General features: G+C 45.5%; 1 protein-coding gene across 3 annotated transcripts in view; it reads right to left on the reverse strand.

Moving 5' to 3' along the window:
- Window positions 1–22,823, reverse strand: part of LOC100773370 (dedicator of cytokinesis protein 1) — a 495,025-nt gene that overhangs the window by 390,717 nt on the left and 81,485 nt on the right. For 2 of the 3 annotated variants that reach the window (XM_027409106.2, XM_035442142.1), the window contains exons 12-18: window positions 20,049–20,191; window positions 16,007–16,132; window positions 11,887–12,011; window positions 10,554–10,652; window positions 9,612–9,684; window positions 4,423–4,526; window positions 3,514–3,697 (exon numbers count right to left, since the gene is read on the reverse strand). In XM_027409106.2, the coding sequence (XP_027264907.1) occupies window positions 3,514–3,697; window positions 4,423–4,526; window positions 9,612–9,684; window positions 10,554–10,652; window positions 11,887–12,011; window positions 16,007–16,132; window positions 20,049–20,191 (854 nt within the window). The remainder of the gene's footprint in view (window positions 1–3,513; window positions 3,698–4,422; window positions 4,527–9,611; window positions 9,685–10,553; window positions 10,653–11,886; window positions 12,012–16,006; window positions 16,133–20,048; window positions 20,192–22,823) is intronic. The other variant, XM_027409107.2, reaches the window with a different exon arrangement.

Consider the following 22,823-nt stretch of genomic DNA (forward strand, 5'->3'; position numbering starts at 1 on the left):
TTTTGGACCTAAGTAAGAATTTGGTAAACAGGTATGCATTCTAATTTCAGAATCAAACCACAAAAAAAAAAAAAAAAATCTACCCCCATACAAATTTTCATGTGTTTCACATCACCTCGGGCATTGCTGACGACTAAAAGAGTAAAACAGAGGGGGGTGGTGCACAGCACCCACGTACACTGTGGGTTATGTAAAGCCAGCTGAGTCACACAGTAACTACAGAACATTGGGCAGGGAGTTTCCTTTGTTTTCTTGCCTGAACAGCGGGTACAATGCTGCATAATTTGCAGCTCAGCTAAAAGAATTCAATGATACAACATGTAGGCAAGCTTATCACAACACCCAACACAAAAATGCAACCAGCGGCAGTCCTTCAAAGATGAAAGGAGCGAGTACTTTGGGGCAGACGTTGATGCGCTATGATTTCTAACTAAAAGTAAAGTAACAAGAAAGGATATATCTTGTCCCGACACACTCCTGGTCCCAGGGTTGGGGAATATTTCCATCTCACAAGTGATCAATGTTTTTTAATGAAGACCAATGCATCATCTGAACACCATTCATTCCAAGGTGGTGTCACCTGTGGTATAGCTGGGCTAAGCCTGATTTCTACATTGCAACTTTCAATTTTTATTTATTTACTTATTCTTGGGTTTTGTACGTTTGTTTTGTTTTATTTTGAGACAGGGCCCACTAGACAGGTCACTGCCTCTCTGGGTTCTGTACTGCAAATATGAGGGAAAAAAAAGTTCAAATGAGTAAATTAAGAGATCTCCTCATGGGGTAGTGCTCAAGAAAACAGCTTGCCCCACCCCCACAGAGCTACCAGTCACAAAAAGCCTCCTGGCTCCATCCCCTGCTTCCAAGGACTCAACATGGTTAGATTCATAACTATTCTTTGTTTCATGGCTCCTTTCCCTCTCATTACACAGTAAGCTAACTGAGAGGAGGAATCACATCTCACAGCTCTTTTCCTATCCCCTATGGCAGCCTGCATGGTGCTGAGGACAGAGATCTTTAATACAAACCTTGATGAATAATTCAGCCCCAGCTTTTTTCCCTAAGTAATGGAACTTTGCAGGAACAAATGATGGTTTCAGGAAAATGATTCCCTCAGAGGAGAATCAGGGACTCCACACTCAGGTGCCAACTGGGACACCCCCATCTTATATACTCCTGGCATGGCACAATCCCAAAAAGGGGTATCAGTGCTGGCATGAAATGAAAGCTAGATTCTTCCTTCTGTTCACTGAGCAGCATCACTTTGGAATTTCCTTGTTGCTTGGCAACAGCTGCTGCTGAGACCAAGGCGCTCTCCCTGGGTACCAGAGAGGGAATCACCCTGCAGATGGTGAGATTCAAGGAGCTGGAAGGTGAAAGGAGGAATCCACACACCACCCTGGGAAGTCCCCCCATACACACACACACACACACACATACACACACACACACACACACACACACACACACACACACACACATACACACACACACATACATACATACACTCTCTCTAGAAGGGATGTGTGGTTTAAAAAAGAACTGTGGATGAGACTTGTTTTCGAAAGGAAGTTATGATCACATTTCAAATAACATCTAGCAATCAATGCATCTGGAACATGACACATATATAGGACTGTGGCTTCCTCCACAGTGAAAAGTGACACACACCAGATCTCAGCACCTGCTAAAACACTAAAGCATCACATATAGGGACCAATGACCCAACTGGGGACACCATTAGCCTGCATTAAATCAGGCATGAACACTAGTTTGTTGAGCATAGCCAGAGAGTTTCAGTCCTAGTACAGGAACACTCTTTCCACAGCCCAGACACAAGTTGGAGCCCACACAGCTGACTCATGTCCCCTGGGCACCAAACTCTTGCACATCCTCCCTTCCCCCACTGCTTGCACAAATCCAGTCCCTCAGGGAAGGAGTTTCATTTGCTGGTAGGGATTACCACAAGGCATTAAGTTAGGACCCTTCAGAAATGATTCAGACAAGCCCATGATGACTTAGCAGCCAAGAAGCATCCAAATGGTCCCAGAGTATCAGTATTCAGAGACCCAAATAGCCCAAAAGTGTCTGGGTAACTTATAGCCCCCCACTAATATTTTCTTCAGGAAGGCAATGGAGGGAAAGTATCTCTGGGTAAATCCAAAAAAGGGAGATGGAAGCAATGGGCAGAGAATGTTTGGAAGATATCTGACCCAGGGCTGGCATGCCTAAGCCCTCAGGACACCAACATTTCTCCACACTCCAGAGTCCCATGGCATGAAGGGCAGGCCTGCCTCTGAGCTAGGTTCATCCTATCAGAGTCTAAAAGATGCCTGCCCCTCAGCAAATCTCAAACTCCAGCCATGACTGACAGACAACACTGAGATGTGATTCCTGATAATGGCAGACATTAATAATCACAATTCACATCAGGCAGTTAAGAGGGGAAAAAAATTGGATTTTCAAGCTCCATTTCAAGAGAGCATAAAGTCTCTGCACAGCTATGATATGGCCACATTAGGAGGATGCGGTTTTTAAATGAAGGATTTGTGCGGAGAGCCTCTGCCTCCTCCAGACGGAGTCACGGCAACAGCACTGGTGTGCTCTGAATACGAAGTGTCACTGCCGGACTGCTGTGTTTCTGGGGAGGCTACAAGCTGTGGGAAATGAGATGAGCCAGCCCAAGGATGAGAGGAACCCACTGATGAGTGACCTGCCACATTAGGCTGAGCTGAGTGGACATGAATCAGCAAAGAGTCCCTATCTCACAACACAAGGAGCCTAGAAGGTGTCAGGCAGACCAACTTTCTCCAAAAAAAAAAAAAAGATAACCAGGTATTATCTCAAGGAGAATCTAAGACAGGGAAAGACACAAAAAAAGGAAGGTACATTGCACCAGACAGTCTACAAGCTGGTCAGAAGGCTCTGGAAGTAGGCATTATTCACATAGGTTCAGAGGACCTTTATTCAATGTCATTTCAAGGGTTAAAATAGGATCAAGGTTCAACTGCATTCTTGGATCTGATTTCAAATCTTATATACCTTCCCTGATGCCAGGTTTCTTTCTTTTGTCTGGAATGTATCTCAAAGAAGAATTCCAGGGCTGGCAAGATGGCAAAGTGGGTAATCCTGCTTGCCAACAAGCTTGAAGAAACCAAGTTCGAGTCCCACTATCCACACAGAAGAAGGAAAGAACCAATTCCTGTAACTGGTCCTCTGCCTGTCGCCCCCCCCACACACACACACCTCAAATAAATACAAGTTTAAAAATAAAAATAAGTCCTTTCATTGTTTAATCTCCCTGCAGAGTTAATCCTCAGACCAAAATAGAAGCGTGAATTTTAAACTATGACTGACGGATGCCACCTCCTTTTCCTCAGTGCACTGATATCTACGTGGGTCCTTCTCAAAGGCCAGAGTGAATGACGTCCTTGCACCCACGGCAAACTCCTCCACTCAGCAAGCAGCCAAGAGGGATGTGTTAGATAGAGAGGGAGGACTTCTAGAACTCACCATTCTGGGTCAGTTTGGTGGAACACACCAGTGTGGAGATCTGGAAAGAGTCCTTGCTGATGGTGCAACTCCCAAGACTCTGCATGCCCTTGCCTGTGGCCGAGTGGCCCTTTTCTTCCAACTCCGCCTTGGTAGAAGGGAGGCTCAAGTATGTGGCTGCATCTTCCAGCTTTTTGGCTTCGGCCTGTGGATTTGATTGTACAGTACATCAAACAACACTCATCGAGGTTTTGCATGCTTTATTGTGCCAATTCCTTTCAACCCTCACACACAACCCTCCATGCTGTGTTCTCCAGTGTACTTTGAGTATTTTCCCCCTTCCTGTGGATTGGATCACACTCCCAACCTTCATATATAGCACCGAATGTGTTATTGCCTGTCATCTGCTCTCATTAGGAACAGCAAAAGGGCTGGTCATCATAACTGCTCATTTGCATAATTAAATGTAGCTCAGTGCTAGAGAGCAGCTCTCTCCCCAGGGTGGGCAATGTCAGCTGTGATGTTCATCTTGATCACAGGCTTGATTGGAGTGAAAAGTTATCAGAGTTTGGTAAAGCACACCTCTAAGTGTGTCTGTGACAGAGAATTAACTGTGAGAGAAAAGTTACCACCTGAAACCAAGTACATCAAAGATCAGGGACCCTAATGGAATAAGAGAAAGTCTACTTCCACTGTATTCTCTCACTCTGCTTCCAGGCCACCAGGGTGTGAGTTGCCCCATCACATCGTCTACATTCTGAAGGACTGAAAGCACTGGCATCTGTGTCATAATGCACCCTGCCTCCCTTGAGCTGTTTTCCTCAGGTATGTAGTCATAGCCATGTAAAACTAACAGCTGGGCTCAGGTGAGGAAGTGGCAAAAGACCGATCACATAAGTGGCTCCAGTGTCCCAGTGCCCATGTGAGTACCTTGTAGACAATAAGGTCATGCTCCCCGTCTCTCAGCGTGGTCCCATCATATCTCATCAGCTTCACAAAGGCCAATGCGAAGATTTTCTCTGATTTATCCTTAGCTGCAAAGGAAATGAATAATCATCCTCAACTACACTTAGGACAAAGTGACATTAGCACTTTCTACCTAGGACACCTTTATGAAAACAGTCACCAAACTGCCTTGGTGAAGCCAATGGAAGATGTAGAGAAATGGACCAGAGTCACGAGTGGGAAGATTGTATCACAGAAGGATCAGCTGTCCTCAAACAAGTTCAAATACTCAGAGAAATTCAAAGCCTCGAGGAAGAAGAGACTGTGGACTGTGAGAACTGATTCCAGAATAAAGAGCATGAAAGTTCTGCAGAAGAAATATAGAGGAAAGCTCATGACGCTTCCGGAGGATTAAGAACAACAAAAGTGAATGTGATATGGTTTGAACAGGAACACAGAGAGACTGAGGGGTCAACAGGGTTAGAAACCTAAGACACAGCAAAGGGCCAGTGCAGGGAAGGAAAATTGCTTAATAATGCAGAAAACAACAGAATCCTAAGGAACACCACTTACCACTGGAGGCCTGAAGACCTGATAGGAAAATTCTAGCACCATTAGCAAGAAAGTGCAACAGCCAGACCTGCATGTGGGGCTCATGCCCTCGCTTCATTCAAGTTTCTTCCCAGCACCTAAAAGAGTCAGTTGCCTGCTAATACACACTCTCTGCATCCGATGGATTTTTCTTCATAGTTCTCATCACAGACAGATAAGTGTGGGGGGGTGGGGGGGGACTTGATATTGTTATTGCTAATATCAATCTACTGAGCCTCAGAATCTAAAGGTTTACAAGTATGCATGAGTGCCTGTGTGTGTATACGTGTGTATGTGTCTATGCATATAATACTGTGAATACATGCCAATATAAGTGTGTATATGTTTCTATACTTGTATATGTGAACATATGTGTGCGTGTATATGGATGTCTATGTGTGTATATATGTTTGTGTGTAATGGTATGTGTGTACATGTGTATATACAGATATGAGTGTATGTTTGCATACTGTGTGTATATATATGTATGTATAGATGTGTAGATATATGTATGTGTGTGTGAGTGTACATGTGATTATATATATGTATACATGAATGTGTGTATCTATGTATATGTACAAGTGTATATGTATCTATATAATGTGTTCAGGTTTGTATATGAGTGTATATGTGACCATATATATGTGTATATGGGTATATACTTGTGAATGTATATTATGTGTGTGTCTATTTTTTTACCGCCATTTCCCAGTGCATGAAATAAAGCCTGACAAACAATAGGTACTCAAAAAATACTAGCACTAGTTAGGAGGAGGACCAAACAGGTAAGATCTTTTATACCACAAAGAAAATAAAGCCTGGAAGCATACAGTGGAGTAAAGGAACAGAGACCCTGGGGCTGGATGGTCAGAACAGATGTCTCTGAGAAGGTAAACGGACCATGTGACAGGAAAAGGGTGCAACACAGAGGTCAAGTAGCAATGAGGACCCAGCTCATCTGGGGACAGGTCAATGTGGCTGGTACATGAGGCAGAGAGACACAGAACAGCAGGGACAGGTAAAGTAGATGGACAAACTGAGTCAAAACCGAAGGGATGAATTCCACAAGCTGCCACCTAAGTATGGCCCACAGACACTGGGGTGCAGAGCCAGAAAATGTGTCAAAGGTATACATTCAAAAGTCTGTTTAGAAAGGAAGGGACAGCGACTAGGCATGGAGCACACATCCATTTTTCTCCAGTGAAGGGGCTCAAAAACCGTTAACCCCATGACGTCAAAGCCCAAGAAGTCATACCTTACCTATCCTGATAGTTGCACTACCTTCCTTATATGCCATAGGGGCTCAGTGAATGTTGACTACTAAATTGTTAAAGGACAGTCAACAACCAAAACATAGAGACATAGAAACAGATGAGGTGTGCCTTACAATCTAAAACACGACTTTGTGGAGGATGAGCAGAACACGTGAGAGACAACAGTGATAAAGCCCAGCTCCTGCTAAGCTTGAATCCCCAGAGGAGCAGCAATCTCTAGACATACATTCAATGGCACTTACCAGCAGACAGCTTCTACTAAGCCTACCACTGAGTGGCACTAAAAGGGGGCATCATTCATTAACACTGCATCTTCAACACTCAAGGAAGAGTCACTGTCCAGTACATGCTCGCTAAGAGCCATCCTAAAAGTAGATGGATTATTTGCAAACAAACTCAGAGTCCTATGAACTAAATAGCAGGAACTCACGTGTTCTTGAAGAGTAGCCAAGGCTACCCAACCCAGAAAAGCCTGCTCCAATCAGAAAGACTCAGCTTCTGGCTTGACCATAAAGACACATCGACAACACATGAACTTGGTATGTCTACAAGGCCACCATGCTGCCAGTGGGGCACGTCCTCACATATCAGCGCCAAGCTTTCTAGTCCATCACTTCTTCCTCTCCATCCCCAGCTCTAAGGTGGAAAGCAGCTTGTATGTGGCTAGTGGGCAGCAAAGGGAGACAACATGTTCTGAATTCTTTCCTACTCTGACCCAGGCTTTGTGAACTCACACCCAGCTGTAGCAGCCCCTATGGCTGCCCTCACTTGCTGGCAAACAAGATCTCATGAGCACCGTGTTTATGATGCTTAACATGTCCCCAGAATGCCACAAGCTGTGGCCTTAGAGACTTCATTAATTATGCAAATGTGTCTTGGCATGTCAGGTGATAGCATCTTGTCTATAATGAATACTTAAAACTGACGAGAAAAACAAGGATTTTAAAAAATTAGAATGCTGGAGTTCTTCCTGCGCCCTGGTATAACTCATTAATTCAAAGTGGCTCCAGAGTAATTCTGACACAGTCATCTATGGAGTCTAGAACTCTTACCACTGTGCTTCCTCCATGGAACCAGGAAGTCCCACAGCCCCTTACCAGCCTTGGGATAATGTGTCCAGGAGCCAAGCCTGCTCTACAGATGGCATTCCCACCTTTGCAAGAGTCCTAAGTTCGTGCTGCCCCATCAGCAAAGCTCTGGCCCACATCTAGATCACACCTGGCCTGCTAACCCTGTGCAGGACATGCCTGTGCCCAGAAACTCCTTTTCACCAGCCCCCATCTATCCATACTTCAGTCAGTTCATGTTTTAGTCCTGGCTATCATTCCTGCACACTAACACAATGCCACCACTTAGTCCATAGTCTACAAAAGGGAAGCCTTCATCTCCAAGTTGAATAGGCGGATGCTAACAAAGACCAGGAAATGGAGGTGGCCTTGCCATTCCCCAGAGGCTCTGTAGTGTAGCACTAAGGCATGGATTAGACCCAGAGCTCCTTTAGGGGCCACTAACTTAAAAGTCTCTACCAGAGTTCCTCATGTGTAACATGAGAATTCAAGCCAGGAACACTGACTCTGAGGGCTTCTGCTAAGGTCTGATCCAAACAACACAGTGAAGCTCCTATATCAACCTCAAGATTATGAGCTCACAGTCAGTAACCATGCCTATTATCCTGTGGTTTCAGCCATCAGGGACACTGTGCACACTGAATAGAACCTGGCCTTCTGCCTTCTGGCCCAAACATGGCCTAGTGCTCCAGCAAACACAATGGTGAAACACCACATCTCTAGCTGGTCCCCACTCACCTGCTTCTCACATTTACAGGAACCTCTGAAGGCTTTTTAACCCAACCTGTGACCTTCTCACACTGTTCAGATGGGACTGGGAGAAGTGGCTGCCATGTTCTCCCTCTATCCCACAATGATCCATCACAATGGGCCCCTGGCTGCTTTAGAGCCTTTGTTTAACCACTTCCTGCCCTTGCACACCCTAAGTATGACCCCTTGTAGCCTAATGTTCTCCAGATCTGTAGAATTTAAACACTCGCCCTCCTAATTCCTCCAAATGACAGCAGCCCAGGTTTCTCAGTGGCCCCACCCACAGAACTATACATCTCCCAACAATAAAGTCTTAGCAAATGTTCAGCCTCCCAGTCACTGTTCTACAGCCTCATCCTGTTGTCACACATACCTGACCACAGCGAGGATCTGAGCCCCCAGAAACTGTCAGATGGAGACAGATGAGCACTTCAACACAGCAACAGGGACCTCTCAGGAGCCAACACTGTGCTGAAGACAGGCTAAAGGGTGGCATTTCTGTCCTAAGCTAGGTTCAGACAGATGCATGCTTAGGAATCTGCAGGAGGCCATAGAGTCTAGAACTAATTGTTCTCCTGTGTGGCCCCCACATGGTCATCTGAGGCACACTATCACACAGCTCCCCCTTCTCAAATCCAACTCACTGTTACACATTTCAGGCAACGGAGGACAGGAAGTAATTGCACAGTCTTTCTGTGATAACTCAGTGTTTAGCATGGGGCTACATCTTTAACAGGCTCTTAATTTAACCAATATGATGGGACCAGTCCCAGTAATCAGTGAACAATTCTTTCAGAAGGGGGAAAGGAAGATGTGAAAACAGGTTCACTCCTCGAGGCTTGGTATCAAGGTCAACATTGCACCAATGTCTAGGAGAGCTCCATCTAAGCTCCAGCAGTCAAGGGCCACCAGCAACAACAAAAAGGGTTCAAGTTCTCCATTCTAAGAGTACTAAGAGGCAATTTTCCAAATGATCTGCTGTGTTTCAGTCACTTTCCTGATAGACTGGGATGAGGTGAGTCAAAGAACAAGAGGGTTGGAAAGATGGCTCACAGTTGAGAGCTTCTACCAAGGACCTGAGCTCAGTCCATAGAGCCCACATAGGGCAGCTCACAACGGTGTACACCTCCAGTTCCAGAGTATCTGAAGTCTTCTTCTGTCTCCACTGGCACTGCACTCAGATCCACAAACCCACACCAGACACACATAGAAATAGAGTAAAAATGAAATCTTTAAAAAGCAAGGAAGAGAGGCATGAGAAAGAGGAGCAAGGAGCAGGTGCACAGTCTGTCCATTCCAGAGGAAAGTAGAAAAGGAACCCTCCTGAGATCCGTTCAGTGGTGTTCTTCAGGGGCCAGTTCAGGTGAAGGAAATAGGCAAGGAGCCATGATATCACTGTAAATGACATCCATGTCCTAAAGTCATCCAGAGCAGGTACCCTGCTAAGCTTTTCCCTTGAAAACAAAGACTGATAAAGTGGCCCATTACTCACAGTCCTGCGAGGACCTATGTCGGAAGGTAAATCGAAGGTGACTCCGGTTCACATCCTCAATGGGGATGGCCACCTTGAAGAATCAAAAGGGGACATGTGAGTACCTTTCCCAATATCCTCTAGCAGGAAGTGCTTAATTCGCCTGGTTACTGGCACCAATAAACATCCCGGCACCAGAGCAATGAAAACACTGTCTATCTTATCCTTATTTGATTTCCGCCAAAGGCAAAATGTCTTTTGAAAATTTAAACAAGATAATATTGTGAAGGACACCAAGCCAACTCTGCTAGACAGCCAGATATTTTTTTGTTTTAACACTCAGATGCACACTGTTCAGATTCTCTTTTTGAAAGTCACATCTTCATTGCAGCCCCCACATAAAGGTGTCTACTTCCCCTCCACAACTGCAGCAGGAAAGCTTTTTTAGTACATTATGGCCAAAGAACAAGGCCTCATGTGTGCTGCATGTAAGCAGAGACTGCCTGAATGATCATGTCAACATCCAGAGCCCATTCCTCATCTTCTGTAATTCAGGTTCTTGGGATGGGAGGATAGACTACAGTGGGGTACCATGGTGCTGTGAGCAGGCTACATGATGAAAGGACTCTGTCAACGCCAAAAGAAACAGATCCACCTCTCAACAAAAACACACACACACGCTGGCATCCCCATTTCTGCCCATTTGCTACAAAGGCAGCAGGCCACATATACTCCAGACTCAAGGAGAGAGAGACAATAGCTATGTGGAAGATGTGACAATTCATCTCCATCAAAGTCCTATTTTTACATTTGAAGGAAATAAGGATAAATCTATTATTAAAGGAACTACCAGGGAAGGTCTTTAACAACCTTGAACAACTTGGCTTTGTGCAGTGAGTAAGGACTTCATAATCAGCCCCCCACAGGGTGAGAGGGGATGAAATGACCATAGTAACACAATACCTTAAGAGTCTCAAACCAGCGAGGCTGCTTCACTTGGTAATAAATCACTGATTTGTATTCCGAGATCGCCTCATCACCAGCACCAGGGAAAATCACATGCTTTAGGAGAAGGCACAAAGAAAGAGTTCATGTTAGGGTTATGGCAGCTGAGGTGGCTTGGTAGGTAAAGGCAGTTGCTGCCAAGCCTGACAACCTGAGTTCAATCCCTGGGACCTACAAGGTGGAGAGAACTGACTCCTGCATGCATGAGCATACACACACACACACACACACACACACACACATTTGGTTTTTAAAGTGTTGACATTAGATATCACAGCATCTACCCTATATATTCCTGTTGTAATCACCAAAGGAGTAGAAGAAGCAATCCAGGGTGCCATTAAACCACTGCATTTGGCATGCATTCCCAGAAATGAAGGGGCAGGTCTGCCTCTGCTAGTGGCTAGTCTAAACCACAGTCTCAGACCCTGGAAGTACAGACAATTATGACACATGGGACTAACCCTGACCACCACTTCTTCTGACCTCTCCCCAATTACAATCTGAGAATACAAGCCTAATTTACTCAGTGGGTCTAGAAGCAACAGTTATCCACCAAACAGGAAATGGCAAGACTCATCCCTCTAGACATGAACATTGCTTGCCAAACATAAACCAGATCCATACCACTAAAGCTTAAGAGGCTAAGGCATACAGCTCAAGGTTTCTAGAGATATGAATGACACCAGACAAAGAGAAAAGGTGTGAGCCCTGCTGGACACAGCTGAACCCAGGCACAAGCCCAGCCATGGCTGTCCAGGCCAGTGGTACCTAGAAGGATACCTGGTCTGCTCATCAAAGGGAAGCACAGGCTCTGAGCCATTCTGGCAGATTCTGCTGGCTGCTCTGGCTATGGGAGGAGGTCCTGGTAACCGGTTGAGTCACAGCTTGTTTAGATGATCCTAAAAGCCTACTTCACTCTCTGACCCTGAGCAAATAGCATTATTTCTCAGATTCCATTTCCTTATCTCTTAAATATTGAAAGCAATGGTCTCTGACCTACCACTGTGTTTGCTAGGCATGTGGGATTATGCCAAGAAATAAGAACCCTTTCTAAGACTGGGCAAAGAGAGTGGACAAAATCCACAGGATGCCCTGAGACAGGCTGGTAGCCAGGACCCCCAAGATACAATGGCAAGCAGGAAAGAAGGAGGCTATCGCCAACATACATTACAACAGATGAGATAACACAGCCTATCAAGAACACCTCAGATCCTGCAGCAGAGCCAAGACAGACATGTGCAAAGCTGAACTTGAACTGTATGGACGAGATAGAGCAAAAAAGAGATACCTCCAATCGCTTCCCATCTTCATCATAGACAGACACCGTCACCTCCACATTCTTCGCAGTCGTTTTACTGCCTTTATCAAAGTCCCCTTGAACTAACGTCACATAGATATCATTTCGAACATCACCTGGGGGGAAAAAATTATATCCTTAATAGCAATCCATCACTCATAGTGTAACTGTGAAGTTAGCCAAATTGTCAGAAGCGCTTCCTCAATGGAATATTCTAAATACTGTATTAGATAGTTCTGAAATATTTCTTACAAAACAGCCTGGGCTTCTAAGGCATGGTAAAACCAATTCACATCAACTTCACTTCTGCATCTCTTCGAAATGCCCAGAGTGGCTGCAATGCCACTAATGGAGCTACAAGAACCCAGTCCCTTTGTAGCCTCTTACGAGCAATACAGACCTTATGATCCTCCCATGGGATATCACTAACGGAAATCACCTGTCCTCAGCAGCCAGCTCAAACATGCAAAAGAGAACTGGCAAGACCAGCTTCCTTTGAACTGTTTGATATCAAGCCTTGAACTAAAAGTCTACTGAGAACGAGAACCATGAGCCAGGTACAAGGGACAGGTCACAGAGAAGTTTCTGTGTGATTCACTTCTAGCAGCTGTCAGGACCCCAAGTGGGAAGAATAAAATAGAATTATATAGAGTTTGGGGAAGGGATTGGTTTTAGGTTTTTGTTTTATGATCTCTCTTATAGGCCAGGAAGTACTCTAATTTATAGCAGTCCTCCCACCTAAGCCAAGTGCTGGGATTACAATGCTGGCCACCACATACAACCCCATACATTTTAGAATAAAAATGGCCCCTTAATTGTGATGAGAGCAGACTAGAACAAATGAGCTGAGACTTCTTTCTGTTGCAAGCATGTGAACTCGGAAAACTGCAAGCTTCCTTAGCACCATGATGGAGAGGAGGCATCATTGCTAATGACTAGTTCCCAGGCTGCCTGCCCCACCCATTCCCAACCCTACTTTGCACAGTCAACCAGAGCCTGTGAAGGACCCCTGTGGTGGGTAAGGATGAAGACTTCTTCAGGGAAAAAAGCCTTTCCTTGCTTTTTTGTTGGTGGTGAGTTTGTGTGTGTGTGTGTGTGTGTGTGTGCGAGCGCGCGCGCGCGCGCGCGTGCTTTTTTTTCCTAAAAGAAAAAAATTGCTCTATTTTGGCTTTTAATGTATCCAACTATTAAATTAAAGTTGCATTTAAAAGTCATTATTGTAATGGTCCCAGTGGGTCGCTCCCACAGTCATGGAGGCTGCTCAGGAGGGAAGCAGAGCTGCCATGGCAGATACTTCCCACAAGAGAGGTTAAAAAGATTGAAGTATGAGGTTGGGAGTGGGGTTGGGGGACCGGAAGCTAAACTTCCCACCCAAGAACTACCACTATCAGCTGTGGGACCTCAGTTAACCCCTTCATCTCCTGGGCTAACTCACCACTTAACAGCCTTATTGATTTGCCACACATCAACTGTACATTTCTTAGCCTGAAAATTCTATCAAAATATAAAAACCATAATCTTTACGTGTATGCTGCATGTATACAGTTGTATGTGCAGTTGTACATACATACAAGTGGAGGCCAGAGGACAACCTCAACTGTTGTTCCCAAGGTACTATTTACCTGTGTTTTAGGACAGATTCTCTCTGGCCTAGAACTCACCAATTCAACTAGGCTGGCTGGCCAATAAGCCCCAGGGATCTGCCTCTCTCCAATCCACTGGGATGCAAGCACATACCACCATGCCCAGCACTTTTTAGGTGAGTTCTGGGAATCTAAAACTCAGGTCCTTGCAAGCAGTTTACTGATTCAGCTATCTTCCTAGCACCTAAAACCATAATCTTTTATCTGAGAACTATAGAAGCTTCCTAAAAACCTCGGCAGGTAAAGTAGTAACATGAGCTACAAGGCCTCAAAGGGATAGAGCCCACAGCCTCACGCCTACGTTCATCATTCCTGCAGAGGTCTGCTTCTGAGCCATCACAGAAAAAAGGACATTATTTGCAGTGGAGAAACCCCACTGAAGGGCACCACGCAGACCTTCAGCAAAGGCTGGGCTCACTAGAAGAGGAAGTTAGTTGTTTGAAGATTTGATTTGGATGCTACCATCTTCCCAGTTCCATGAATATCTCGGCTTCTTCCCCTGCCTGTGTCCTTCAAAACAGATCCAGGCCATCAGGGGTCATGAGCATGTCTAAGGATCAGCAGTAGTGTGCCAGCACAGGCTCTCCTACTGTACAATGACGCATGCCTTCACGGAGCAGATGAAAAGGGATAAGCAGAGGTTCCACTGGAGTAAATATGGGAGTCTGACTGAAGACCACCAGCACCATGGACTTGGTGCCTCGCCTGGCCAGTGCTTACTCAGCCAACAGAGAACAAGGGTGATTCACTCCAGCTAGACTCCCTCTCTAGCAGCCACTCAGCCTGTAGAGTCTTGTTCTTCACCAGAACAATGGTCAGCAGCATGGGTTCACCAAAAGCCAATCATGGGCTTAAATGAAGGGCTGGATTTAGCTTTGCAAGCTTTTGTAAGCTTATGTTCTACAAGGAAAACTCTACCAGCATGAGCAGGAAATCCCCAGTTTTCCCATATGGGATAGTTAGATTTTAGGGTCATCATGACAGGCTCTAGAGTCACCTGGAAGACGGGCTCTGGCCATGCCTGTGGGAGGTGATCTTGATTACATAAGCTGATGTGGAAGTATCTATATTAACTGTGGATGGACCCATCTTCTAGGCAGGGTTAGCTGAACTTGCTTGCATTCATTGCTCTCGTGCGATTGCAGATGAATGTGACTAGCTGCTTCATCCTCCTGCTCTCCCGACTTTCCCACCATGATGAACTAGATTGTGAATGATGAGCTAAAAGAAACTCTTTTGCCCTTAAATTGCTTTTGTCAGAGTATTTTATTACAACAAAGGAAGGTGGGAAGTGGGGAGGAGGACGGGGACAGAGACACCTGTAAATGTGAGGCTATCCTAAGAGACCAAACAAATGCACTCCTGAAGGTGCATCTCAGTTCCAATTGTAAAGAGTAAGTCCACAAATCAGCTCATTTCCATGAATAAGACTGACATACCATACCTATACAGGGAACAAGAATGTTACCCAGGCTAGCCCACTTCAGCTATCTGTCATGTCAGCTGACAGAGTAGCCAATAACCCACACTAGTCCTGAAAGGTGAATAGAATGGAAAGCATACATCCCATGGTTGCATGCAATAAGAACAGCAATGCCGGTGGCAGCCAGCACACTAGGCAACCAGACACATCTCAGCAAAATATGCAGCAAGAGGGATCTGTGACAAAAGGCTACCCGTGCCTGTTGATCTTGGAAATCACCATTTCCAATGCCCATTTGCCCATGTGACTTTGGGCTGTGGTTTAATTTTTGATTGGGATTAGTTCAACAACAATCTTAAAGTGCCTAAGATCGTTCTATGGCCCAACCCAGACTACTCAAACAAACGTGAGTTGCAAACCAAATTGTACATCAAGATAAACATGAACATTTGTCCCAAGGGCAGATATCAATAATTAATATCAGATTGTTGATATGGATTTTATTTAGAAACTGGAAAGTGTGTTTAAATACAAAAGATAAATGTTAAAAAAAAATGACCCAAGTATCAGTTCATGTAGCTTAAAACACATGGCTGAGCCTGAGCCACATGAGTGTGGTAATGAACACACCTTGAGCCGTTCCCAAGGAAAGCATCATCCTTCTGACCTGTAGCATGGGTATATGACTGACCCTCCCGTCCTCTCTTCCTTCCTTCCTTCTTCCCTTCCTGCCTTTGATCAGATACCTAATTCCATGCTTGGAGGGTGTCCATGCCGCCACAAGTGACCTTTGCCATTAGAGAAAAGCTAATCCTATAGTGGTGGGCCCAGGGCCCAAAGTGTGTATCCCACCACTGTGTTTGGTTTCAGCCTTTGTGAACTAAAGTTATTCACAACAACCCTGGGCCTGACACAGTACTGGCCTCATGCTGAACTTGCTCTCACTATAAGAGCTCTTGCACATCACTGTGCTGTGCACACACCAGTCTTCACTGCGGGTGGCTTCTGCAGAGATCCCAAAGGTCTTAAGTGAGGCTAACTTTACCTGGCATAATAATCTCTGGAAACCCTGTCTTGCGGGCCACAGCTGTGGTCCTGTCCACCAAGTGAGGAAACTCCTTCCGAATCTGATGTATGTCTCCAGGAAGTAATTTCAAGGTTACCCACAAACCTGAAGGAAAAAAAAAAAAGGCACCTAAGTCACATTTACTACAAGTGGGTTGCTGAAAACAATTTCAATAGTTAAGAAACTGCTAATCCACAGAGCAGCAATACAAATGGGCAAATATTCATGCAAATGTCCAGGGAAGAGGCACCCAGCACAGGGACACACATTCAGTCTAGGTACAGTCTTGCCTGTGGGATCAAGGAGTGGGACCATGGGATGGAGGGGAGTGTTCCGTATGTATGCCAAGGACAAAAAGTTCTTTTGAACTATCTCAATTTACAAGAAATCAGAAGGTGGCATTTACAGCAGAGGCTGAGAAGGGCAGGCAGAGACTTAGAGATGCTTGCCCACCTAGAGGCTTGCATCTGGAGGCCAGTGGGGACCATGGTGCTCTGAGGAGGTCCACAGGGCTCAGGAGTGAGCCAGGAATCTGACCTGAAAATAACCTAACAGCTGGAGGTGGAAGTTAAAGGAAAAATAGTGAGTTAGTAGAGGCTACAGGAAGCTACTATCTGAGCCTAATAATGGGGAGGGGGTTGGAAAGACCAACACGAGAGTCAAAACTACAGAACCAGGAAGGAGGAAGGGGACAGAAGGTGGCTCTCAGAGGCAGTGCCTGCTGTGGGCATGACCCTTAGAAGGTGCTCTGCAACACCCCAAACTGAAAGCCTGATCCGGAAGATAGTCTGAGGAGCACAACGTTGGGGGAGAAAGAGTGTCTCGAAGCATGTGTGGAAGCCTCTCTCTACTTGTAGGTCATGCTGAGGAAGGGCTGCGAAGAATGAGATGCTAGGAAAGGTGTCATCCATATGGTCAAAGTGTGAGATCCAAGAGGGAAGGTGAGTGTGGGTGGCACTGAGAAACAAGGATGTCCCCTTGGGCCTCCAGGTGGAAGGGAGGGCAGAAACTGCCAAGAAAAGGACAAAGCGCAAATCCCAGAGAGCAAAAACTAGATGGGGTAGAGCAACAGACATAGTCAATTGAGACCCAGGAATGGTCAGCATATCTTGTTTAAGGTGGCCCGTTTCTACAAGTTTCCTTTGCCTTTCTCTCTAAGATATAGAATTCCAGATCATGAGGCAGTCTCAACGAGAGAGGGATGCCCAGTACAGGAAAGTCCCCATGAATGACATCAGAGGGTGGCACCAAAGAAAGGGTACTTGTACTGTGTCTCAAGATATGCACTGCATGTGATCACCAAGAATTGAGAAGGGCCTAGATTGTGTACCCTAACCCATGCTCCCAGGAACTAGCTGCATCTCCACACACACCCAGTCAACAGGGTCCCTTTTTCTAATTCACACTAAAGTGCAAAGAGCCAACGGGCAGCTCTGGTCATGCAAGGGGCTGGATATTTCATCTTGTCCCCCTTTCCCCTTATTCTGCCATACAGTCAAGCAAACTAAACCTAGTCACATTAAATGACATCAGAAAGGCTGCCTTGCAAATACACTAACCAACAGCCTGAATATCTATGTGGATAAAGTAGAATATTGGTGACACAATTCAATTTGTTACAACTGAAATACAGAGATTAAATTGCCCTGATTACACAGCGTTCAAAATACCTTCCTCACAGGGGAAAATGAGGCCTGTTTTCAAAGAATAAGTGTGTTTGGAGTTGATATGTGTTCCACCCGACTGACAAAATGCAGAATGGTTACTCACCCCTTCTCAAACAAGGGAAGCAGGTGTGGGTATGAGGCTCTGCTGCCCATATATACACATGAGAACTCATAGGGAGAAAGCAGAATCATGTGGGGTTAAACAGAAGCAGATTAAAGGGCAATTACTGTGCATGCACAAGACCCTGGGTTCAATTAACAGCACTGTAGATGTTTGTGAGACTCTGCCTTTGTGATGAGGAAAATGGATGGTATAGGGATGGAGCAAGCTCAGAGGAGGCACATGGGAGGTAAGCATGGAAAAATCCACTGGCTCTTTTAAAGATTACCATCCCCTCCATGTCCTCCATTCTAGGTCTTCTGACTGACTGGGAAGATAAGCAGGCAACTCAAGGTACCTGGGTCATTGTTATGGAAACAGATGCCTATGGGAGGAGCCCAGAACACCCAGCAGCAATTGCCCTGGCCGAACCTCCCTCAAGTCTCCTAGGAATGACCTAGATTCTAAGTGTGAACACTGGAGGAAGGTTCAAAGTCAAGATGAAACTAACCTGGTGACATGGTCAGAGCAACAACAGTGCTGACTCAGTATTCTGATTCAGGAAGACACTTGCAGCCCCCTTTTTAAAATGCTGTGAACATTCTTGTCTCTCATTCTCACTGTGGCCTGAAACCTCTCTCTTCTCTCTAGTAGGCAGTTCAAGGTACCAGTTTTACCAGCCCCATCCAGGTACCAGCCAGCATCCATGCCACTGCTGTCCAGCTCATGGATTCTGGCTGTGACCCATGAGCCTGGCTGTTAAGATGTCAGCCTAACAACATTTCTATTTTCTTATGTGATAAACACGACTGTGTGAGAATGTTGCAAAAGGAACTGGAAACCAGCGGGGATGAGGGTTGCTGATCCAGGAATAAAGGAGCAGCCAGACCCTGCATTAACTCTTACCTCCCTGTGGTTTGCAAATATAGGGCAAACTGGAAGAGCTGTAATCTACAAGGGGTGGGGCCTGGTTCAGTTAAAACTTGCTCCAAGTACAAAGGCTATAATCCATGCACAATCTAGGTGAGGGTGGTCAGAGAGTGGGGTAAAGCCAAGGCTCACTGCAGAGATCTATAAGACCTTCCCTTTCCAGAACATTCTTCAGACTTACTAAACACTGCTTGGGACAATGAAAACAACTGGTTTGGAAGACTGGAGGTAGAGAGGGCAGCTGTTCAATTGAGCTCCTCTGAGTACACAGCCTGGTGCACCAGATCAAGGACCAACCTGATGCATGTGTTTTTCCAAATGCTAAAAGCCGGTTAGAGGCCCCAATTTCTCACTTACTTTCCTCCATGTAGGAGGTGGGGCTTGATAAGCAGTTGGTTTTTGGCAGGTCTCCTGGCCAGCCCAATGCCAACTGTCACCAGCCCAAGCTGATCCATTCATTAGCTCCAACAGCAGAAGGTCAGCTGCTGGACAAGTCAGTGTGGTATTAAAAAACGTTACAAGCAGGATGGGGAGCGGGAGGTGTGGGGGGGGAAGGAGTGGGGAGGCTACTTGGATGACAAAAACAATAAAGAGTCACTTCTACTGCAGGAACAGGGGGGCAATTACAGAACATTGGCAGTACTATGACAGGACAAGAGCCCATGCTAGAAGAGAGAGACAACAAGGAGGTGAGGCCATGGGTTCTGGGCAGGTGTTGCATTGATGACTTTTTGTTGTTATTATTATGGGTTTTGCATTTAGTTTTAGTTTTAATTGTTGACTTCCTTGCTTATTTGTTTTGACTTTTTTCTTGTAGACTTCCTTGCTTATTTGTTTTGGCTTACCATCACAGGGTCTCACAGAGCCTAAAATGACCTTGAATTTCTGACCCCCCCTTAGCCTCTCAACTACTAGGGTTATAGGCAAGCACCATCAAAAGCCTATTTTATGCAGTGCTGCAGACAGAACTCAAGGCTTTGTACATGCCAAGCGGGCACTCTCTCAAAAGAGCTACAACCTCAGCCTTCCAGTATTTTGTTAAGGGAAGAAGAGAGAGGACAGGGGAGTGCTGGGAAGAAGGAGGAGTAAAGGAACTTCCCATTTGCCAGGCTTCTTCAGATAGCCCCAGCCACATCCCACTCTCCATCCTCTTCCGCACTCATCTGGGAGGCTGGCTCCCAGGAACCTACAAAGGCTCTTGGTGAGACAGTCTGAACAGGCTGCCCATCCAGTAGGAACAAGCATCACCCAGTCCCAAAAGTTCCAAGAAAACTCCACCCCAGATTCCCTACATGCCCACAGCAGAAACAACAGAGATACATACCTTGCCCCTTGTGGTTGACTTCTTTGGCTGCAATGACTTTGTTTATGACAGTTTGAAGGAAGTCATTCTCCCCTGCCACCCTGGGTGAGAAACGGGATGACATGTTCAGCGGCTTGTGTCGAATGGCGTCGTCCAACGCGAGCCTGGAGGGCATGGGGCAACCAAGACCACAGGAGACAAAGGGGCACAGAGACCCATGGGTCACAGTAACAGGGGGACACAAAAGAGCATCACCACCGAGTATGAGAGAGTTGTCATGAGTCAACGAAAGACAAAGGGCAGGATAGGTGACAAGAGAGACAGGGAAAGCATCGATCAGGAAAATGATGAACCACAGGAGAGAAGTCCAGCCAAGGAGGGCGCCCCACTCCCAGGGAACATGTGCACAGGGCTCCACTCCAGTGCTAATGGACACTCCAAAGGGGCTCGCCTGAGAGTAAAGTGGCTGAGAGGCCTTGAATTCCAAAGAACACTGATGGCCATTTGTGCCACCTGGATAGCACTGAACTAGTCTAGGGCAAGGGTCAGGTGGTCTGAAGAAAAAAATGAAAACAAAATCCCATTTCTTCTCCCCAAATAGCCTTCAAACCTAATGTCTTCATTAGCCCTGCCTTGGGTTCCACAATGTGTGTTCACAGAGTCTCCAATAGCTACACGTGAAGGTGACCCAGTGCCTGGAGAACAGAATTAATGGTCACCATGTCTGGATGCTGAACCCTAGACATCACTCAAAATAGGAGCTACCAGTGTTCTTAGGTCCATAAGCCCACGTATGTGAGAGTGACCAGCACAGGCAACATGCACCATGAGAAATACCGTGCAATGCCACCAAGCACAATGGGAAAAGAGTGCAAAAACATACATCAGGTACAGAACGCCTAAAATCAATTCTAGGAACAAAGACTATGCCATCCATCACTTGAGCCAAGCAACTCAAAGGAGCTGAACGCTGTTGTAATTTATTTCACCAAGTTAAAAAGAGATGAACGAGAGAGAGAGAAAGAGAATATACACTATTTCCCTCCCTAAAACCAACCCTGTGAGGTGATAAATCCATTTTAATGGAGCAAAAAACATTCTCATTAGCATGTCATTTCCCAAAGAATAGTTTCCAGGCTGATTTTGCTATTAGAATCGTGCTACTTTTTGCTTCTATCACTGCAGAAATTAATCTGTGTAGCCATCATCCCCTAGAGAAGGAAGACTAACAACTGACACAACAGGTGAGTGTGCCCCAATACTGTTTAAAGTGGACTTCTACTGCCAGATAGAAAAGAGTGGTGCCAATATGCAGGTGACCTCAAAGACCAGGTGAAAACCTGGTAAGTCATTTCTCTGACTTTTCCAACAATACCCAAAGCTAGTGTTTTGTTTGGGGTTTGGTTTTTGAGGTTTTTGTTGTTTTGTTGTGCTTACCTTCTGACAGAACAAATAAGCGACAAAGAAAATCACTTAGTAGGACTGTTAGGTATTACTAAACCCTGTGGTTTTGATGAAATTGAAGCCTTAGGAACAGTAGGGAACCTTGTCAATTTTCACAGGAAAAAAAAATAACTTGAGTGTTACAGTCTCACAAAGGTGTGTTTTGTTTATAACCACTATATCAGTCATATTCCAGAATGGGGATATCCCCTGTGCACTAAAGAAGCTTCTTGGTTCTATAGAACACTGCTATCTACTCTTGCCACAAGAGGGATTATCCATTATAACTGTCTACAGAGCTGGAAATGAGTACTTACACACCATCTGCGATGGTTAGTATTTATTGTCAACCTGACAGACTGTAGAATCACTTGAGAGACAGGACTATGGGAATGCAAGAGTGGGGGAGGTCACCTTGACAGCTTTAACTGAGGTGAAAGACCCACCCATTATGGGTGGCACCATCCCCTGGCTGGGATCCTGGACTATATAAAATGGAGAAGGTGACCTGAGCATAAGCATTCATTCCAATGATGGACGACAACCTTGAATCGTGAGTTATAAAACCCTTTCCCATTAAGTTGCTCGTGTTAGGGTATTTTTATCACAGCCACAGGAAAATAAACCAAGACACTATCCAATATGGCAACAACAGCCCTACATGGCAATAAACACTTGAAAGAGACCAATGTGATTGAAGGGCTACGTTTTAATTCTACTCAGCTGTAATTAATATAAAGAGCCACATGGGGCTAGTGGTTAGCAGACCAGACAGAAAGTAAATGGAAAGCGTTGAAGCCACCAGGGACCTCTGCCTCTAATTGTGTGTGGTGAAACACGTGGTACTTGAGCCCAACTTTAGGCTATTTTAATGCAACTCTCCTTACAACAAGATGCAAAATCTTCTACAGAGCTGCACAAGAAAAAGTATTTTTTTTTAAATGCACAGAAAAGCCACACTGAAGCCATCTTAAACAAGTGATTCTCAAGTCTGCAGGGAGTTGGGGGTGGTCCATTATGAAGAGTGCTTGGGGCAAGAGAAGCCCATACCATGTCTCCTGTCCTCCCCATGACAAGGCTCCTTCAGACACCCATTATCGAGAGCCTCCCAGAGCTCAGCCTCCCTCAGCTGAGCTCCAAAGCAATGTAAACCTGCAAGAGTGAAATTCACCTTAAGCCTAAAAGTTTCTGAATAAAAGCAAACTGGAAAAGGAAAGAGTAAACAGGAAACTGCAGAGTGCTGGGGCAGGTCACACTAACCCCAAGCACTTATTCTCCTGGGAAGTCTGGCCCGAGAGGAGGCTGTCTCTGCAATCAACCTGAAGCATCAAGTTCTCCTGCCTCCTCCTTGAG

The sequence above is a fragment of the Cricetulus griseus genome, chromosome 3, assembly GCF_003668045.3.
Source record: "Cricetulus griseus strain 17A/GY chromosome 3, alternate assembly CriGri-PICRH-1.0, whole genome shotgun sequence".
Taxonomy (NCBI): Eukaryota; Metazoa; Chordata; class Mammalia; order Rodentia; family Cricetidae; genus Cricetulus; species Cricetulus griseus.